The sequence below is a fragment of the Lepidochelys kempii genome, chromosome 11 (assembly GCF_965140265.1).
Source record: "Lepidochelys kempii isolate rLepKem1 chromosome 11, rLepKem1.hap2, whole genome shotgun sequence".
Lineage (NCBI taxonomy): Eukaryota > Metazoa > Chordata > Testudines > Cheloniidae > Lepidochelys > Lepidochelys kempii.
Window position 1 is genome coordinate 30684422 of NC_133266.1, and position 21059 is coordinate 30705480.

The window sequence follows — 21059 nt, forward strand, 5'->3', positions numbered from 1 at the left end:
CAAGTTTTAAACCCAGAATAGATTTGAATTACTTTGAGTTAGACAAACTGCATAAGAGCAGATACTGGTGCACCCCCTGACTTTGATCCAGCAAAAGCATTTAAGCGTGTGCTGAACTTTGTGAGTACTCCTACTGAAGTAAAATGTAAACTGGTGGCTAAATTCTTTCCTGAATTGAAACAGACTGTTCAGCACCCTCCATATTGAGACTTAAACTCCTTTCTTTTATCAGTTTTTTAGAAAAACTTATTTTTAGTTGATTAGTGTGTCAATTTATGAACACTTGCATCCGAGTTCCCTACTCTTTCCCTTCCCTGCCTCCCTCCACCAAATATTCAGTACTTTCAGTGGAAGGACCCAGGTCTCCTGATTATATTTTAGAGAACACTTACATTATTAAGGGTTTTACCACGAACCTTAAAGCAATCTGTCTTTATCATCAAAATATGGTCTAAGCTCTAAGAGCTAGGAAATTGTGAGCGTCAGTCCCGGCTGTTACTGATTCCTTCCTTGGTTTTGGACACCTCTCTTTCTTAGTTGTAAAATGAGTAATAACAATGGTCAGCCTCACAAGGATATTGAGCAAATAGGTTTGTAATGTTTCCAAGTTTTTGAGAGGGTTTATTCTGCAAAAAGCCACCTTTTTATTAATAAAAATAAAATGTTATGTGGTCGTACAGTGACTACCGACTCTAATGGCCTTTTACCAAAAAGGTTAGTAGCGATTTGGATGTCTAACCTAGTGAATGCCAGTGAAAATGAGGAAGGATTAGAGGCTAAAATAGGGAAAGAGCAAGCCAAAAATTACTTAGACAAGTTAGATGTCTTCAAGTCACTAGGGCCTAATGAAATACTACCTAGAATACTCAAGGAGCTGACTGAGGAGATATCTGAGCCATTAGTGACAATCTTCAAAAAGTCATGGAAGATGGGAGAGATTCCAGAGGACTGGAAAAGGGGCAAATATAGTGCCCATGTATAAAAAGGGAAATAAGGACAACTTGGGGAATTACAGACCAGTCAGCTTAACTTCAGTACCTGGAAAGATAATGGAGCAAATAATTAAGCAGTCAATTTTTCAAAAAAACCTAGAAGATATTAAGGTGATAAGTAACAGTGAGCATGGACTTGTCAAGAACAAATCATGTCAAAGCAACCGAATAGCCTTTTCTGACAGGGTAACAAGCCTTGTGAATGGGAGGAAGCAGTAGACATGGTATATATTGACTTTAGTAAGGCTTTTGATACTGTCTCACGTGACCTCATAAACAAACTAGGGAAATACAACCTTGATGGAGCTGCAATAAAGGTGGGTGCATAACAGGATGGAAAACCGTTCCCAGAGAGTAGTTAGTGATTCATAGCCAAGCTAGAAGGACATATCAAGTGGGGTCCTGCAGGAATCAACTCTGTGGCTGATTCTGTTCAGTATCTTCATCAATGATTTAGATCAGGGATCTCAAACTCAAATGATCATGAGGGCCACATGAGAACTAGTACATTGGCTCGAGAGCCACATCACTGACACCTCCCACCTGCCACCTCAGCCCCGCCCCCACTCCACCCCTTCCATGAGGCCCCGCCTCTTCCAACCCCTTCCTCGAAATCCCCACCCCCAGGGGGTGCAGGAGGGGTGCAGGGGGTGGGTTCCAGCCCAGCACACACCGGGGGCAGGGCAGGCTCCCTTCTTGCCTGCCCTGCCCCCGCGCCACTCCGGGAAGTGGACAGAAACTGGGGGGGGGGGCACAGGGGTCCCTGAGTGGCGCAGGGGCAGGACAGGCAGGCAGGAAGGGAGCCTGCCCTGCCCCTGCTGCCTGCCGGGCAGGAGCCGCTCTAGGTAAACGTGCTGGTGGGCTGCGGGGAGCTGGCGGGCCGCAGAAAATAACCCCATGGGCCGTGTGGTTGAGACCTCTGATTTAGATAATGGCATAGAGTACATGTATAAAGTTTGCAGATGATACCAAGCTGGAAGGGGTTGCAAATTCTTTGGAGGATAGGATTAACATTCAAAATGATTTGGAAAAACTGGACAAATGGTCTGAAGTAAATAAGATAAAATTAAATAAGGACAAATGCATAGTACTCCATTTAGGAAGGAACAGTCAATTGCACATACAAAATGGGAAAGGAAGGAGTACTGCAGAAGGGGATCTGGGGGTCATAGTGGATCACAAGCTAAATATAAGTCAACAGTGTAACCCTGTTGCAAAAAAAACAGCAAACATCATTCTGGGATGTATTAGCAGAAGTGTTTTTAAGCAAGACACGAGAAGTAATTCTTCCACTCTGCTCCATGCTGATTAGGCCTCAGCTGGAATATTGTGTCCAGTTCTGGGTGCCACACTTCAGGAAAGATGTGGACAAATTGTAGAAAGTCCAGAGATGAGCAACAAAAATGATCAAAGGTCTAGAAAACAAGACTTCTGAGGGAAGATGGAAAAAATTGGGTTTGTTTGTTCTGGAGAAGAGAAGACGGGGGGGGGGGGGAGAGAGGAAGGGGACATGATAACAGCTTTCAAGTACATAAAAGTGTATTATAAGGAGGAGGGAGAAAAATGGTTTTCCTTAACCATGGAGAATTGGAGAAGAAGCATTGGGCTTAATTGCGGCAAGCGCGATTTTAAGTTGGACATTAGGAAAAACTTCCTAACCATCAGGGTGGTTAAGCACTGGAATAAATTGCCTAGGCAGGTTGTGAAATCTCCATCATTGGAGATTTTTGAGAGCAAGTTAGACAAACACCTGTCAGGGATGGTCTAGATCAGGGGTAGGCAACCTATGGCACGTGCGCCAAAGGCGGAATGCGAGCTGATTTTCAGTGGCACTCACACTGCCTGGGTCCTGGCCACCGGTCTGGGGGGCTCTGCATTTTAATTTAATTTTAAATGAAGCTTCTTAAACATTTTAAAAACCTTATTTACTTTACATACAACAATAGTTTAGTTATATATTATAGACTTATAGAAAGAGATGTTCTAAAAACATTAAAATGTATTACTGGCACATGAAACCTTAAATTAGAGTGAATAAATGGAGATGTGGCACACCATTTCTGAAAGGTTGCCGACCCCTGGTCTAGATAATACTTAGTTCTGCCACGAGTGCAGGGGACTGGACTAGATGATCTCTCGAGGTCTCTTCCAGACCTATGATTCTAATTCATTCATAGGAGCCTTGCTGCCCTGCGTAAAACTCCAACTGCTTAGCCTCTATGTGCTGGAATGTCTTTTCACTGTGGTATGTCCAGATTTTAATGTGCCTCCGTTTAAGAGTTCTGTTTCGACTTTTCCCCCAGAAAGAGACTAAAATCTTTTCATTATAATACAGACAGTGCACTGCATTTGGAATACAAATTTATCTATGTTCAGAGTAATTTTTCTTGTGATTGTCTCTACCCTAGAGAAGTGTCTTTAATGAATTACATACAAATTGTGTAATTTAAGAAGTTAATTTGGCTTTCTGGTTACACAGGACTAAAAACAGCTCTTGTAGAAAGAGATGATTTCTCATCAGGGACCAGCAGCAGGAGCACTAAATTGATCCATGGTGGAGTGAGATATCTTCAGAAGGCCATCATGAGGTTGGATTTCGAGCAGGTAATTGTTTATACTGGCTGTTAAGCAAAAATTGGCAGTAGACTCTTTTTTCTTCCTCCCAATTAAATCTCTGTTCTCATTTTATGGTTTTTAATATTTTTCTTTTGTGGAATATCAGAGGCACTATGCATACAGAATAGTTTGCTCAGTGAATTCTGCTAGAATATTTTGGGGACATTTCCAATGCTGTTTCTTGCTGGAGTATCATATTTACAGACAATCTGAAAATAGTATCTTGTGGATTGTGCATATTGTGGTGGGGGAGATTTCCTGATAAGAATTTTGTTGTTTTAAAGGAATTTTGGCAAAGAAAATATAGTAAATCAGTGGTACATATTCAGTTCATCTAGAATTGGTGTTCCCATGCATAATATGATGGAAGATGGGACAATCCTCTACATTTGGGAAAACCCCCAAACTTGCCTTCCTCCTGTGAAACTTGCAATTAAAGCTGTTTGAAAAATCTTAAAGGTCGTAGACCATTGTACAGTGGAATTGGTTGCCACTCACTTTTATAGGGCCTTCCATTTTAAGGATCAGAGCAGAAGTGATTTCTTGGATGTCTTCAAAGACGGAAAGAATTTCATACCTTATTAAGTGCCACTAGCTTCTAGTAAAATGGAGTATGGCTTTTAGGTCCCTTAATTAGAGCCGATAATAATTAGACTGACCTGCCATAGCACTAAAATGCCTAGTGGAATTTGCTCTGTACTCACAAGTTAAAGATTTTGTGTTACTGATTTGGGAAGTTCCCAATGTAATTCTTCCAACGAAGTGTCATTGTGCTATTGAAAGAATAGTAAAGAATGTAATAATTGTAAGCAAGCACAAAGAAGGTGTTCTGTGTATTTTATGGACTGATAGGCAAAACTGTTTTAACACTGAATGTTTGTGATCCATTAATGAGGAGTTAAAGGTCCTGAATTGTTTTTTATTTATTTATTTATTTTTAGTACAGGATGGTAAAAGAAGCACTTCATGAGCGGGCCAATTTGCTTGAAATTGCTCCTCACTTATCTGGTCCTTTGCCTATAATGCTTCCTGTTTACAAGTAAGCTCCCTGATACTCCTTCTGTTTCAATTTCTTACACCATTGCTTTTGAGAATGAAGCTACTTCACTGGACAAGGTTTCAGAATGCCTTTTTCTTAGCTGTTAACGTGTCACAAGCTTTGTCTTTTCAGAGATGAGAATTTGTTGCTGTATTGTAAAAGCGTGAAGTTCATGTACAGCACTGTCTGTTAACACCGTGTCAGTTAGCTGTCCAGCAGTATTCCTCAAGTTCACCCTCTTTCAATGGAGTTTTACCTTGGAAAACTTTTGCACAGTAACTTTGAAATGAATCAGTTTGTCTGGGAAAGGCAAAAGACAAAAGTGTTTTTATTTTACTTTGTCCCCTCCCAGATCTTGTTAGGGGTGGGAAGAGGTGGAGGGAGAGTGATTTCCAGGCTCCTACTTCCTAATCTTCGCTTTTACTCCCCCTACCAATAGCTAAGGCCTCCTCAATAGAGTGACACTCACTCGTACACCCTGTCAGCTCCAGGGCCCATCTGTGACTTTAAGTTGTTGTGCATTGAGCAAAGGCATCTCCTTCAGAGCAAAGGAAAGTGCTTTCATCTCAGGGGTTGGGCATGCTGCTTTCACCTGGCATTGGTGCATGAGGAATAAGGTCAGGACCTGAACTCAAGGACCTTCAGCTCTCCTTCACAGACAACCACAATCCGATTTTTTCATCTGCTCATTCTCTAAGCCGCTTTCCCCAGTTGCATTTAGGGGGAAAACAGAAACCTCATTTGGGCTCTCATTCCTAAAATAGCTAAGGCCCCAGTCCTGCAGAAACATATGCACTGTGAATACACCCACTGAAGCCAATAGGACTAGTCACAGTACATAAAGTAAAACGTGTGTAAGCATTGATCTCCACAACAAACTTATGTCGGTATAACTATGTCACTCGGGGTGTGGAAAATCCACTCCCCTGACCAATGTAGTAATACCACCAACCTAACCCCTGGTGTAGACAGCACCATGTTGATGGGAGGGCTTCTCCCAGTGACATAACTACCACCTCTTGGGAAGATAGAGTACCAACCGTCAGCACAGGTAGTGTCTTCACTTAGCGCTGCAGTGGTACAGCTGTGCCACTGCAGCACTGTAAGTGTAGACGAGCCCTTAAGTCTCTGCAAGAATGGGTTCTAGGGTGGAAGAAACGGAGGGGAGGAAGCACTGGGGAAGGGGATATGTAAACATGGCAGGGGGAGAAGAAGTGGTGGAAAGGGCTGAAGAGAAGAAAAATACTGAAGATAAAAATAGAGATCGGATGAAAGGTCGAATATGCAAATATAAAACACTTTGAAGGCAGAGAGGTTTTTAGAGAAAATTAAATGAAACATTTAGAACTGATGAAACATTACAGCTGAATAGTCCAAGGGGTTCTTTCCGACTCTTCACTCAGGAAAACTTGCATTGATGCCAACAGGAGTTTTGCCTGAGTAAGGAACATAAGTCTGGGCCCTTAATTTGCACTGACTTACATTTTACATGATTGTAACATTGTTTTTGTGATTTAATTGTTCCTAAGCACATTCCTTTCTATTGAGGAGCACATTCTTTATATATAATTCTAAAATTATTAACTCTGAAGCTTTGACTAAAACGGGAACAGTTTCAAATTCTAGGCAAATTATTATTATTATTGATGTAAAATGCTGGCATCTAGACAGGTGATGGGGAAATTAGAAATGTGTTTAAGTCACACTTCTGCATGACTGCTGAAGCCTCCCCTCTCCCCAAGAATTCTTGAGTTAAATTCTGATTTTTATACAGGCACTCTCTAACAGTATTTCTCAAACTTATTTGATCGCACCCCTCTTCTGTGTGTGTGTGTGTGTGAGGAGTAGTAGTAGTAGTTTACGTCTCCCGTCCCAGTGCTTGGCCGGCAGCTTCCCAGCTCTGAAGGCAGCACTGCTGCTGACAGCGGCAGCGCTGCCTTCCAAGCTGGGCCCAGCAGCCGCCGCTCTCCGACCGCCTCGCTCTCAATGTGTGCAGTCATATTTTTTTCTCCGAAAAGCTTCTCTCACCCCTACAGAATACATTCTGTGCCTCCCAGTCTGAGAACCTCTGCACTATAGGATCATAGAAATGTAGGTCTAGAAGGGTCCTGAAGAAGTCATCAAGTCCAGCCCTCCCCCATGCTGAGGCCAGGACCACGTAAACCTAGGCCATCCCTGACAAGGTGTTTGTCCAACCTGTTCTTAAAAACCTCCAATGCTAAGTGTGACGGGTTCGATCACAGAAACCCCCTGGGAGCTGCCACCTGATGTGCCAAGATTACTTCTGCTCCTGCTTTCCTGCCTTGTCAGCTTAGGACTTCAGTGCCCTGCCTGGTTAGAGCCAGACCCGCTAGCCTGCTGCAAACCCAGACCCAGGTCTGAACCACGTCCCCTACCAGCTGTAGGCTTAACTGAAAGCAGTTTACAGAAGCGTTCCTGTCCTTGACACTCAGATGCCCAACTCCCAGTGGGGCCCAAACCCTGAATAAATCCGTTTTACCCTGTATAAAGCTTATGCAGGGTAAACTCCTAAATTGTTCGCCCTCTAGAACACTGATAGAGAGAGATGCACAGCTGTTTGTCCCCCTCTCCCAAGTAGTAATACATTCTCTGGGTTAATTAATAAGTTAAAAGTGATTTTACTAAATACAGAAAGTAGGATTTAAGTGTTTCCAAGTAGTAACAGACAGAACAAAGTGAATTACCAAGCAAAATAAAACTCGCAAGTCTGTCTAATAAAACTGAATACAGACAAAACCTCACCAGTTCCAGTAAGCTTCCTTTTACAGACTAATCTCCTTCTAGTCCGGTCCAGCAATCACTCACACCCCCTGTAGTTATTGTTCTTTGTTCCAGTTTCTCTCTTGGGTGTGGAGAGGCTCTCTTTAGCCAGCTGAAGACAAAATGGAGGGGTCTCCCACGGGCTTAAATAGACTTTCTCTTGTGGGTGGAGACCCCCTCCTTTCTCCTATGCAAAGTCCAGCTCCAAGATGGAGTTCTGGAGTCACCTGGGCAAGTCACATGTCCATGCATGACTCAGTTTTCAGAGGCAGAAGCCATTTCCACATGGTATCTTGAAGGTCTCCAGGAAGGCTTCTTATGTGGATTGGAGATGCATCAAGATCTCCAATCCACATAAGAAGCCTTCCTGGAGACATTCAACAACAAGATGCATTGTTCCTTAAGTGCTTCTTGACTGGGCGCTTAACTTTGTGAATTCCTTTCTCCAGGAACTGACCAAATGCTCTACTAAGGTTATTTAGAAATCAAGTCAGTACATGGCCAATATTCATAACTTTGAATACAAAAATGATACATGCATACAAATAGGATTAATAGATTCAGTAGATCATAACCTTTATGTAGATATGTTCCATGGCATATGTAGCATAGAACATATTCCACTTATGTCATATATATTCATAAGCATATTTCCATAAAGCCTTATGGGGAGCACCGTCACACTAGGGATTCCACAACCTCCCTTGGAAACCTGTTCTAGTACTTAACTACCCTTATAGTTAGAATGTTTTTCCTAAATATCTAGCCTAATTCTCCCTTGCTGCAGATTAAGCCCATTACTAGTTCTCCTACCTTCAGTGGATATGAAGAAGAATTGATCTCTGTCCTCTTTAGAACAGTCCTTAACAAAGTTGAAGACTATCATCAGGTTCCTCCTCAGACATCTTTTCAAGACTAAATATGTCCAGTTTTTTATAACTTTTCCTCAGAGGTCAGGTTTTCTAAACCTTCTGTCATTTTTGTTGCTCTCCTCTGGACTGTCTTCAGTATGTCCACGTCTCCTAAAGTATGGTGCCCAGAACTGTGCACAGCACTGATCTATAATTCCCTTGATCCTCTTTGTTCCCATTTTTAAAGATCTGTTTGCCCTTCTTCAGTCTTCTGGGACCTCATCCATTCTCTGAGTTCTCAAAGATAAGTGCTACGGACATGGGCAAGCAATTTTGCCCCTTTGCCTTTGTTTCCTCATATGTAAAATGGGGATAATATCTGAGGTGTATTGTAGGTTAGTCAATGTCTGCTTGTAAAATGTTTTGAAGACAAAAAAGACCTATGTAAATGGCAAACTTTGGTGCAGAATAGAAAGTAATAACCATAGTAACGCTAATTACAGCTAATATTACAATATATAATGATGACTGGAGGGTTTTTTCCCTTTTCAGTTGACATTTATTTTATTTTTTTTCAGATGGTGGCAGTTGCCATACTATTGGGTGGGAATAAAACTATATGACCTTGTAGCTGGAAGTCAGTGTCTGAAAAGCAGCTATGTGCTCAGCAAGTCAAGAGCCTTGGAACTCTTTCCAATGCTACGGAAAGACAGGCTTGTAGGAGCTATTGTCTACTATGATGGTATGTTTTGTTTCTATGTTTACCTTTCTTATCCATCTTTATGGTTGATGTATTTAAAGTAAAACAAAAATATATAACTAATTTGATGTACTTACATAAAGTATTTTTATAGAAAGTGTGTCTTGTGGGAATCTATCTTGCATAATTTCCATTGTCTAAATTTAGATGTATAACTAAATCCGTTTAATTGGCTCACACATCTGATTGGTTTAGTTCTGGCCTTCCTAGTCTCCATCCTGAATGTAGGAGAGAGAATCTGTTCTGGTCTGTCAGCCAGTAGATGCAGCAAAATATGTCATAGGATCTTCATGGTCTGGTGATTCCCTATAGGAAGTTCCAGTGACTTCTGCAGCCATGCATAGTTGTGTAATACTAAAGAAGCTCCTTTTGTGTTGGATCAGTGTAAAACAGTCTATACAAATGTGGTATTTGAAGTGCTCTGTACAAGCTAACCCCTCGTAAGCCTCAAACAAATATTTCCTAATCAGATAATATGCCAAATTTTATTAAGCATCTGAATCCTGTGTTTACTTGAGGACTAATTGTTCAGAGATGTTCTGAAGCCAAGACCCTCTCTTTAGTTTCCGCAGAAAAACTGTAGGATCTGTGAACATGTTTACCAAAATAGTCCATGTCAAGAAACAGATGTTGTTGATTATCTTAAATGGCTCACTACATGGTATTTTACATTAAAAAAATAGTTCACACTTGTCTTGATAATCTGACTTCCCTTTTGTTGTTCTCATTTTTGAGTTGAGTTTGGTCCATCAATCGCTTTTTGCTTGCACCACCCTCGGCTATTTAAATTGTTCGATCTATGGAGAGAACTTGCATTGCAAATATATTCAAATAGCATAAGCAGCTCTGGGGCTGGGGTGGTTTCCACTAGAAACCTCTGTATTCCAGGGGTTATAAATCTATAGGAAAAAATAGCTTAGGGCTGAAACTTGGCACAAATGTCATCTATTGCACAGAATACAGTTTTGAGTGTTAATGTATGTATCATTTCAACAAAATGAGTGACTGAGTTGTAGAAGGAGAAGATTAAAGTGCTTTTTTGCAAGTCTAATATTTTTTAAAAATTGAAGTTTTGCAGTTTAAAGGTCTAAAGTGCACAGATTACTTGTTTGAAAAATATAAATGGAAGGGTTACTCTGCTTTTTAAAAATGGAAAATATGCAGTAGCAGCAACTTGTGTGTTCAAATTGTTGATATTAACATTCATGTTGATGGTACCAGAATGATTTGGGGGGTTTTATTTCATTTTTATAAAGTACGTCCATGCTAAGTCCCTAGGGGCATGTACAATATTTAGCAACTCGTATGGCTTGTGAACACACAAGCATCGATTGTGCAACCCTGGCTCATGCTGAGGAGTTTGTATTCATGCATGTAATATCACTGATTTCAGTAGGATTACTCACATGAGTAAGTCCTCATCAACATGAGTCAGGGTTGCACAATCTAGCCCAAAGTTTAAAAAACAAAACGTCTTCCACCCTGCACCCAAAATGTCACCTGCTATCTGTATTCAGGAAAGGCCCAGGAAAAGGGAGAGGCCTTGTAGCACACCATGAATGTAAACAGCCTTTAAGACCTGTCAGACTTGTAAGAGAAGGGAATTCCTAAGCCAAGAACCCTAAGTACATTCTTCCACCAGCCCTCTAGTCAAAAGACTACTGGCTTGATCAGTCCAGCTGTATTCAGCTTCCTCTCTTCCTGTGTATTACCACAGCAGCCTCCAAGGTAGCTAAGAGAAGCCATGTAGAGTTTTATGGATCAGTCATGACCATGAGTTGCATCTCCCAGGAGGAAGTGGTGTGATGTATTGCTTTTTGGCTGACTCTGCCATGCAGGAGGACAGCTGCATTATGCATGAGTTGTAGCTGCTTGGTGGTCTTCAAGCCACTTACATAAGTCATTGCAATAACCAAGTCAAAGTTCCAAAGGCAAAGATAATTTTGGGGAGGTACAAGTCCGAAAGGTGTTGTCTCTATTGCTTTACCAACCAATGAATGAAAAATGTACGTACTTACTATTAATTATAGAAATGTGGAACTGGAAGGGACTGTGAAGTCCTCAAGTCCAGCTCCCCCCAAATCCCTGGTGTGCTGAGGCAGGTCCAAATAAACCTATACCATCCCTAATAGGAGTTTATTTAACACAATAAAAATGTCTAATGATGGGGATTCAACAAATTCTTTTGGAAGCCTTTGTCCATGCTTAACTATCTTTATAATTAGAAAGTTTTTCCTAATATGTAACCTAAATCTCTTTTCCTGCGGATTAAGTCCATTAGTTCTTATCCTACCATCAGTGAACATTGAAAACAATTGATCACTGTCCTCTTTGTAACAGCCCTTAACATAGTTGAAGACTGTTTTTACATCCCCCTGTAGTCGTCTTTTTCTCAAGACTAAACATGTCTAGGTTTTTTAACCTTTCCTCATAGGTCAGGTTTTCTAAACTTTTATCATTTTTGTTGCTCTCCCCTGGATTCTCTCCAACTTGTCCACATCTTTCTGAAAGTGAGGTGCCCAGAATTGGACATAGTACTCCAGCTGAGGCCTCACCAGTGCGGAGTAGAGTGGAACAGCTACTTCCTGTGTCTTGCATTACATCCTGTTGTTCCCCAGAATGATGTTACCCTTTTTCACTACTGCATCACGCTGACTCATATTCAATTTGTGTTTTGCTATACCCCTCAGGGCCTTTTCTTCAGTACTGCCATCTAAACAGTTATTCCCCATTTTGTAGTTGTGCATTTGATTTTTAGCTTCCTAAGTGAAGTATTTTGAATTTTTCTTTAGTGAATTTCATCTTGTTGAATTTAGAACAGTTCTCCAATTTGTCAAGATTGTTTTGAATTCTAATCCTGCCCTTCAAAGTTCTTGCTACCCCTCTCAGCTTGGTGTCATCTGCAAATTTTATAAGCTACTCTCCACTCCCCTATCCAAGTCATTAAATGCAATGGTCCCCAAACTGTAGGAACATTTGGTGGGGGCGGCTCTTGCGGTGGGCGGCAGGGAGGGAGTGCCTGCAGCTCTGCGTCCAACTCCTCTGCTGAGCAAATTGTGCAGTAATGGAGTGGGAGCATGGACAGATTACATTACTGGTGGGGGCGGGAGCATGACAGGAAAAGTTTGGGCACCACAGCATTAATGAAAATATTAAATAGAGCTGGACCGAGAACTGACCCTTGCTGGGCCCCTCTGGATATGCCCTCCCGGCGTGATGGTGAATCATTGGGAAGTACTCTCTAGTCCAGTTGAGCACCCACCTTATAGTAATTTCATCTAGAGTAGTATGCATATGAGACTGTCACATGAAACTGTCAGTGGCCTTACTAATATGAAGATACTGTCACCTGCGACTCCTAGGATGGTCAGGGTTCCAAAAGTACCCCCAGTCTGAGACAATCTTGGACAAACCCCCTCCACTGTGGGGGCAGGAACCACCTCTGCTATGCGTTCAAGGGCATTCCTCACTCCACTTCCATCATCCCCATTTTGTCTGAATTAATCTTCAACTGCAGGGTGTTAAGAATTTAGATGAAAAAACACTCAAACCTCCTCACTTGATTTAATGAATGATGAGGTGCATGGGTCCAACATGCAGGTCATAGTGCAAACACCCATAGCGCCTTTGGAACCTCAGAAACTGGTGCTGGCTTAAACTCTTCCAGAGAAGAGATTGTGTTTGTTCCCTCTAGACGTGAATCTGTCCATAGAAATGCTGACAGGCAGGTCTGAAGCTGATCTACTTTATAGAGGAAAAAGCTTTTTTTATAGCAAGAAAAATAGGATTCTGGTTCCAAGTGAAGGCATCCAGGATGTTCCAAATTGTCCACTAATTGAAATGAAACTTGGTGAAGGTGTTTTCTTTGGGAGCATGATCTCTCCAGTTCACATATGAGTCCTGTATCTCTACGTCCATCACCACGTGAATCAGAAAGCCCATGCTCCACCAGATCTTCATATCGCCAGCTTTACAGTGGCTTTGGTCATCCCCTCAGCCACTGAAGATGGCCACCCTGGAGATGCAGATGCCACAGCAGAACTCCCAAGTAAAGAACTCCTTAACAGAAGGTTTCTTTCACTTGCCAAATTTCACAGCTAAGTAAGGAAATTCCATAGTAAAATTAATAAACCTCCTAGACATTAGTAATTTCCTTGGCTTTAACTGCCTAGGAATTACCTAGATTCCAGAAAGTTAGCTTCTTTTTTGTTAATTGTGGGTGCCTTGAGTTTTGCTGAAACCTCTATATCTCAGCACATCCTAACTTTACTTGAATGTGTCTTCAAGGCATTCTGAGTTGCATCTGTGTCCAGCATAATATGTAATTACATGTACATTAAGTTTAATGTAAACCAAACAGTATTCAAATTTTTTAAAAAATCATGCCCAGCAAAAATTGCAATAAAAAGACTAACAAATTTATTTGAGCATAAACTTTCGTGAGCTACAGCTCACTTTATCGGATGTATGCAGTGGAAAATACAGTGGGGAGATTTTATATACACAGAGAACATGAAACAATGGGTGTTACCATACACACTGTAACCAGAGTGAACAGGTAAGGTAAGCTATTACCAGCAGGAGAGGGAAAAAAAAAAACCTTTTGTAGTGATAATCAAGGTGGGCCATTTCCAGCAGTTGACAAGAACGTGTGAGGAACAGTAGGGGGGCAAAATAAACATGGGGAAATAGTTTTACTTTGTGTAAGGACACATCCACTCCCAGTCTTTATTCAAGCCTAAGTTAATGGTGTCCAGTTTGCAAATTCATTCCAATTCAGCAGTCTCTCGTTGGAGTCTGTTTTTGAAGTTTTTTGTTGAAGAATTGTCACTTTTAGGTCTGTAATCGAGTGACCAGAGAGATTGAAGTGTTCTCCGACTGGTTTTTGAATGTTATCATCCTTGGCATCTGATTTGTGTTCATTTATTCTTTTACATAGACTGTCCAGTTTGGCCAATGTACATGGCAGAGGGGCATTGCTGGCACATGATGGCATATATCACATTGGTAGATGTGCAGTTGAATTTAGCAATATGGAGTGGAAATCTATAAACTTCATGAAAAAACTCGTACAAATACAGACAGACATCTTCCTTTTTCAAATGCAAACAGATGGAATTCATACCAAAAGGACTGAAGGTAAAAAATCCATTACGTTCTACATACCACACAGACTATTCTGACAGATTGTGCCACACACACTCTCAAAGAAACTGCGGAACCACCTGATCAACATCCTATACAGCAAACAGGGAAAGATTAAGAATGAGCTCTCAAAACTGGATACTCTCATAAAAAACCAACCTTCCACACAAACTTCCTCGTGGCTGGACTTCACAAAAACTAGACAAGCCATTTACAACACACACTTTGCTTCTCTACAAAAGAAAAAGGACACTAAACTATCTAAACTACTACATGCCACCAGGGGCCACAACAGTGGTTCCCTTAACCCACCCAGCAATATTGTTAATCTATCCAACTATACTCTTAGGCCCCGAGGTCAGACAGATTCTTCTGCGGGGCTCTCCTTCTGCCCCTCCACCCCCACGAACATGATACAGTTCTGTGGTGACCTAGAATCCTATTTTCGACGTCTCCGACTCAAGGAATATTTCCAACACACCTCTGACCAACATACTAACCCACAGAGACCTTCCTACCAAGACTACAAAAAGAAGGATTCTGGGTGGACTCCTCCTGAAGGTCGAAACAACAGACTGGACTTCTACATAGAGTGCTTCTGCCGATATGCACGGGAAAAGCAGCATCACTTGCCCCATAACCTCAGACGTGCAGAACACAATGCCATCCACAGCCTCAGAAACAACTCTGACATCATAATAAAAAAGGAGGTGCTGTAGTAGGCATGAATAGGTTGGAATATGAACAAGAGGCTGCTAGGCAGCTCTCCAACACCACATTCTGCAAGCCATTACCCTCTGATCCCTCTGAGGGTTACCAAGAGAAACTACACCATCTGCTCAAGAAACTTCCTGAAAAAGCACAAGATCAAACTCGCACAGACACACCCCTGGAATCCCGACCTGGGGTATTCTATCTGCTACCCAAGATCCATAAACCTGGAAATCCTGGACGCCCCATCATCTCAGGCATTGGCACCCTGACAGCAGGATTGTCTGGCTGTGTAGACTCCCTCCTCAGGCCCTATGCTACCAGCACTCCCAGCTATTTTCGAGACACCACTGACTTCCTGAGGAAACTACAATCCATGGGTGATCTTCCTGAAAACACCATCCTGGCCACTATGGATGTAGAAGCCCTCTATACCAACATTCCACACAAAGATGGACTACAAGCCGTCAGGAACAGTATCCCTGATAATTTCACCGCAAACTTGGTGGCTGAACTTTGACTTTGTCCTCACCCATAACTATTTCACATTTGGGGACAATGTATACCTTCAAATTAGTGGCACTGCATATTGTGGGGCATGGTGTGGCCCCACAGTATGCCAACATTTTTATGGCTGACTTAGAACAATGCTTCCTCAGCTTTTATCCTCAAATGCCCCTACTCTACTTGTGCTACATTGAAGACATCTTCATTATCTGGACCCATGGAGAAGAAGCCCTTGAGGAATTCCACCATGATTTCAACAATTTCCAGCTCACCATCAACCTCAGCCTGGTCCAGTCCACACAAGAGATCCACTTCCTGGATACTACAGTGCTAATAAGCAATGGTCACATAAACACCACCCTATACCGGAAACCTAGTGACCACTATACTTACCTACATGCCTCCAACTTTCATCCAGACCGCACCACACAATCCATTTTTTACAGCCAAGCTCTACGATACAACCGCATTTGCTCCAATCCCTCAGACAGAGACAAACACACCTACAAGATCTCTGTCAAGTGTTCTTACAACTACAATACCCACCTGCTGAAGTGAAGAAACATGGACAGAGCAGAAGAGTACCCAGAAGTTACCTACTACAGGACAGGCCTAACAAAGAAAGTAACAGAATGCCACTAGCCATCACCTTCAGCCCCCAACTGAAACCTCTCCAGCGCATCATCAAGGATCTACAACCTATCCTGAGGGGCGACCTATCAGTCTCACAGATCTTGGGAGACAGGCCAGTCCTTGCTTACAGACAGCCCCCCAACCTGAAGCAAATACTCACCAGCAACCACACACCACACAACAGAACCACTAACCCAGGACCCCATCCTTGCAACAAAGCCCGTTGCCAACTGTGTCCACATATCTATTCAGGGGACACCATCGTAGGGCCTAATCACATCAGCCACACTATCAGAGACTCGTTCACCTGCACATCCACCAATGTGATATATGCCATCATGTGCCAGCAATGCCCCTCTGCCATGTACACTGGCCAAACTGGACAGTCTCTATGTAAAAGAATAAATGGACACAAATCAGATGCCAAGAATGATAACATTCAAAAACCAGTCGGAGAACACTTCAATCTCTGGTCATTCGATTACAGACCTAAAAGTGGCAATTCTTCAACAAAAAACTTCAAAAACAGACTCCAACGAGAGACTGCTGAATTGGAATGAATTTGCAAACTGGACACCATTAACTTAGGCTTGAATAAAGATTGGGAGTGGATGTGTCCTTACACAAAGTAAAAACTATTTCCCCATGTTTATTTTGCCCCCCTACTGTTCCTCACACGTTCTTGTCAACCACTGGTAATGGCCCACCTTGATTATCACTACAAAAGGTTTTTTTTTTCCTCTCCTGCTGGTAATAGCTCACCTTACCTGTTCACTCTGGTTACAGTGTTTATGGTAACACCCATTATTTCATGTTCTCTGTGTGTATAAAATCTCCCCACTGTATTTTCCACTGCTTGCATCCTATGAAATAAGCTGTAGCTCACAAAAGCTTGTGCTCAGATAAATTTGTTAGTCTCTAAGGTGCCACAAGGACTCCTTTTTCTTCTTTGCAGATACAGCCTAACACGGCTGCTACTCTGAAATAAAAAGACTGTTGTGAGTCATGCAAAAATCTTAAAAGCCAGGAAATTCACGGCTCGAATTGTACTTCAACATCTAGACACAGCAGGGTGTCCACTTAACTCCTTTCTAGGTGCACCCCGTCGTGCCTACATGCTAAAGGACAGTCTTATCTGTGAATTTCTTTCTTTGCATCAGACCCTTAATGTTCTTTCATTGTAGATTTTATTGGGTGATTATATAAATTGAAACAATTCTTTTTCTGTTAGCAGTAAGAGAGCTTTATGGAAAGATTTTCTTAACCCTCATGGGTAGTCTGGCAGTCTCATATCAAGATCTATGCAGAGCAGTTGTGAAGAAACTACACATCCCTTGCAGGGATGGAGATACCATCTTCAGAAGAAATATCCTGAATACTTATTTGCCAGTTGTGGTGGATGTGTAATTTAATTTTTTTACCTGAAGATAGTTTATTTCTTTTATCCAGCAACCTGAAAGTTCATCACACAATATTTGACTATAAAGGTTTTACCATTTTTTTAGAATTAAACTAGTCAATGTTTATCAATAGGGACATTTGGAAAGGAAAAATAGGGATAGATCTCCTAATTCAATTGAAATACATGAGGTACAGAGAGCATTTAGGAGGCATATTGTGGAAAAATAACAAGCATAAGGATAATTAGAGGTTGCCCTCTTGAGTGGGATCAGCTAGTATGTATATATATCTTCATAATCAGGAGTAATATGAAACTGTGAAAAGAAGAGAACTTGAATTTTAGTTTTTCTATTATCTCATTTTAAGAACTAGCAGATAGAGGGGTTCGTCCTTTTAAGGAATATCAGCAGCTGTATTGCCGAGGAATTTCTCCATCAGTTCAATAGTATTAAGGCAGTGTTTGTTGTGGGCATATGACTGACGAGTTCTAAGGGCTATACTGCATTGGAATGAAGGGATTGCAGATTATAATTCACAATACACCTTACTGTGAAATTACAAATCAGTAATTGTACAGAGTCCTTGTACTCTGATTTGTCAGTTTATTATTAGGTACTCATCACATAGTATTTTGGCACGTTTAACCAGAATTAAAATAACCAGTGCTCAAAAAAGCCGAATGGAACAATATGGGTATAAAACAAAGTGCTCTGAGTGCCCACCAACCGTCACTCGTAAATTCCCTGCTGATGGGTAGGATTATTCTATTTCAGTATAATGGCTGGTATTTAGCTCACTTAGGGAAAGACTGTCACTTGCAGTGATAAAACTGTGTAAAGGAGAAGGGGGCATAAGCCAACCCCCAACCTCAACTTCCACCAACAAATGTGGGCACAGAGGGACACCGGGGTCTGTGGGGTCATTGCCTTGTGAGAAAATGGGTGAGGAATGGACACACAGGGATGTAATTGGCTAATTGCAAGTTACTCCTTTTATCCCAAGAGAAAAAGATGAGAAATTGATTCTGAGAGTCACAATTCTTTGATGGGGCACCTGTTGCAGTTGCGAGTGGAGGGCACAGTTATGAGCCACTCCATACTTAGGATGTTGAACAAAGGTTCAATCTAGTCTGTAGTATGGGTGTCACTGTTTAAAATATAACCCTTCTGTTTTACATAGGATACTTGAATTTTATATTTCACTATAGTAATTCAGAATGACTGAAAGTCATACGGATTTTTAAAAACTGTACAAATGGTTAGCATTACTCTTGATTCATTGTTTGCTAAAATAAAGGTTGTGGCAGTTGCTAGTGTGAGTTACCTTGTGGTGTTGAATTCAGGTCTGTTATTATCTTAACTAACTAGGGCCCTGAACCTGCAATGAGATTCACACCAGCAGAGCCTTCCATGGATCTCATTGCAGTATCAAGACCTAAGTCCCCAAAGCCTAATAGCAAAAATTAACCTGTCTACATGAAATGTCATGATATGGATTTTAACAGTGGACACTTAGTTTTCTCTTGATGGTACAGTACTTTTATACTTTTGCATATACATCTTCCCCTTAGTCTACTTGGTTTTTAATAATAAACTTTATTACAGATGGCCCACTCTACAAAATATCCTGTTGGGACTAAAGACTGTGACATCTGCATTTTTTTTCCCTTTAAAAGAAAATTGTTAAAAGAATTAAAAAAATCCCGGTAGCCTGCAGTCTTAAGTTTTATATTGACAAATAGATTTTTGAAAGTTTCTTTGGATGATCTGTAGCCAGAGCTACTGTAAAAATTATTAAAGTGCAACAGCAACTTTCAACTTAAACTAATTGCTTAGTTTTAGTTCATTCTTAGTAACCATTTTGCTGCTTTAAAATATTTTAAGATACTCTACTGCTAGGTATTAAAAAAAAATAGAGTAAACTCTAATTTTTATAGTGTTACTTAAAAGTAATAATCTTAAAGACTGTAATTAACTGGAAACCTATTTGTAATCTATTTAAAGCTTAGTTCTGACTACGCAGTTTGTTGTTTTATGGCAAAATGATAATCGGAACAATTTAAAATAATTCCTAGCTATTGCGACAGATGTATTTACAAGACACTCACAAAGGCTAATTTAAGGTTTTCTTGCAGAAATGCTACTTTAGATTCATTGCTGTGTGATGTCAAAGTAAACAGCAAGGGTTAATACAGTTTTATGGTGGAAAATTCTCATTTTTTTTCTTGCCAAGATACAGCACAAAATCAGATACTGAATGATACTTTACTGATAGGCCTGATGCCTTCCCATTCAAAGAGCAAAATTTGATTTGTACCCTTTTTTGCCTCTGTAAGTTATGGAAAAGGGCCAGAAATGTTTTCAACTTTTTTCTGCATGTTTTTAATGTTAGAAATTCAGGTCTGGCCTATCCTGATTTCCCTGGACAACGGGAGAGCTAGTATACCTAGAGATCTTGCATGTGTACTGAGCAAGTGAAACCTGATTGACAGTGACCCTCTTTCTATTCAGACCATTTAAAGCTCTTTCCATTTTTAATTCCATTGCCTATGAACAGTTGGAAGGAAAAAAGCTGGCTTTTAAAGATTCTTTATCTCATCCCTTCAGTGAAGAATTCTGAAAGCTCATAATACACACTTGAACTATCAGAGGGTATGTCTGGATTTCAAGAAAATGTTTTTCTTTTTAAGTGTTAACAAACACTGTACCTTACATTTTTAAAGTGTAAGTTAATATCTGGCCCTACTGATGATGTTGGGAAAGCTCTCAGTTTTCAATAAGGCCAGGATTTCAGTCCAAGTGTAGATTAGGGCAAGTTATATTTTAACACTTGTTAGCTGACCGAGGTGAGCCCTAGGCTCTGCCCTACAGTTCATCTTGTCCAGTTAACTTGTACTGTTGGTACTAGTTTTAAAACATGTTAGCTAATGCATTTTTGGAAATGCACCTTGCATCCTAACCTAGACAAGCCCTGAATCTTGGAGGGAGGGAGGTGGAGAATAAGCAACACACCCAACCTTTCAGTTCTTTATACATCATAAAGAAGCAAAATGATGGCATGAACTACTTGCAGTTCACCTTTAAGGAACTTAGCATTAGATAATGGCATTGACACTTAAAGCTCAAAATAGGTTGGGGGGGGGGGGGGAGAAGCTTGTATAGAAAGGAGTGTCATAAGTAGTTTTATGTTAACAATTAAATGCAATTTCATAACGTTTCTTGCCTTCTTTTTCCCTCTGTCACAGGTTTTTGTGCATCTGTACCCTTAGTTGCACCTACAGGCTGCAGTGAGTAGTGTTTAACAGCAGAGGTCTCCCCCTAGAGTTGTAGTGTTGACCCAAGCCCCCCAAAAGAACACTTTTAATATACCCACTGTGTAGATTATTTTCTGACTTGATAAAACCATTTACGCAGTTATTTACTGTTTTTGCATTGGTATTTGGTTTTTATCAGAAGGGGATCAGCAGTGCGATTCCTGTTTTTTTTTTTTCCTAATTGCTGATCTAACCAGTAACTTATCAAACAATCATGACTATATCCTACTCTATAGCTTTCTGAAATATTGTTGCTTCAGCCCTCTTAATTATATTTTAAAATTGTTTATACAGGCAAAAATGGATGGTA

At 40.9% G+C, this 21059-nt stretch overlaps 1 protein-coding gene across 5 annotated transcripts in view; it reads left to right on the forward strand.

Moving 5' to 3' along the window:
- GPD2 (glycerol-3-phosphate dehydrogenase 2) overlaps positions 1 to 21059 on the forward strand; it is a 122117-nt gene that overhangs the window by 50865 nt on the left and 50193 nt on the right. For all 5 annotated transcript variants that reach the window (XR_012154259.1, XM_073305516.1, XM_073305520.1 and 2 more), the window contains exons 4-6: positions 3472 to 3596; positions 4550 to 4647; positions 8858 to 9021. Coding sequence is in view for 4 of the 5 variants with exons in the window: in XM_073305516.1 (XP_073161617.1) it covers positions 3472 to 3596; positions 4550 to 4647; positions 8858 to 9021 (387 nt within the window). In the remaining variant the exon portion in view is untranslated. The remainder of the gene's footprint in view (positions 1 to 3471; positions 3597 to 4549; positions 4648 to 8857; positions 9022 to 21059) is intronic.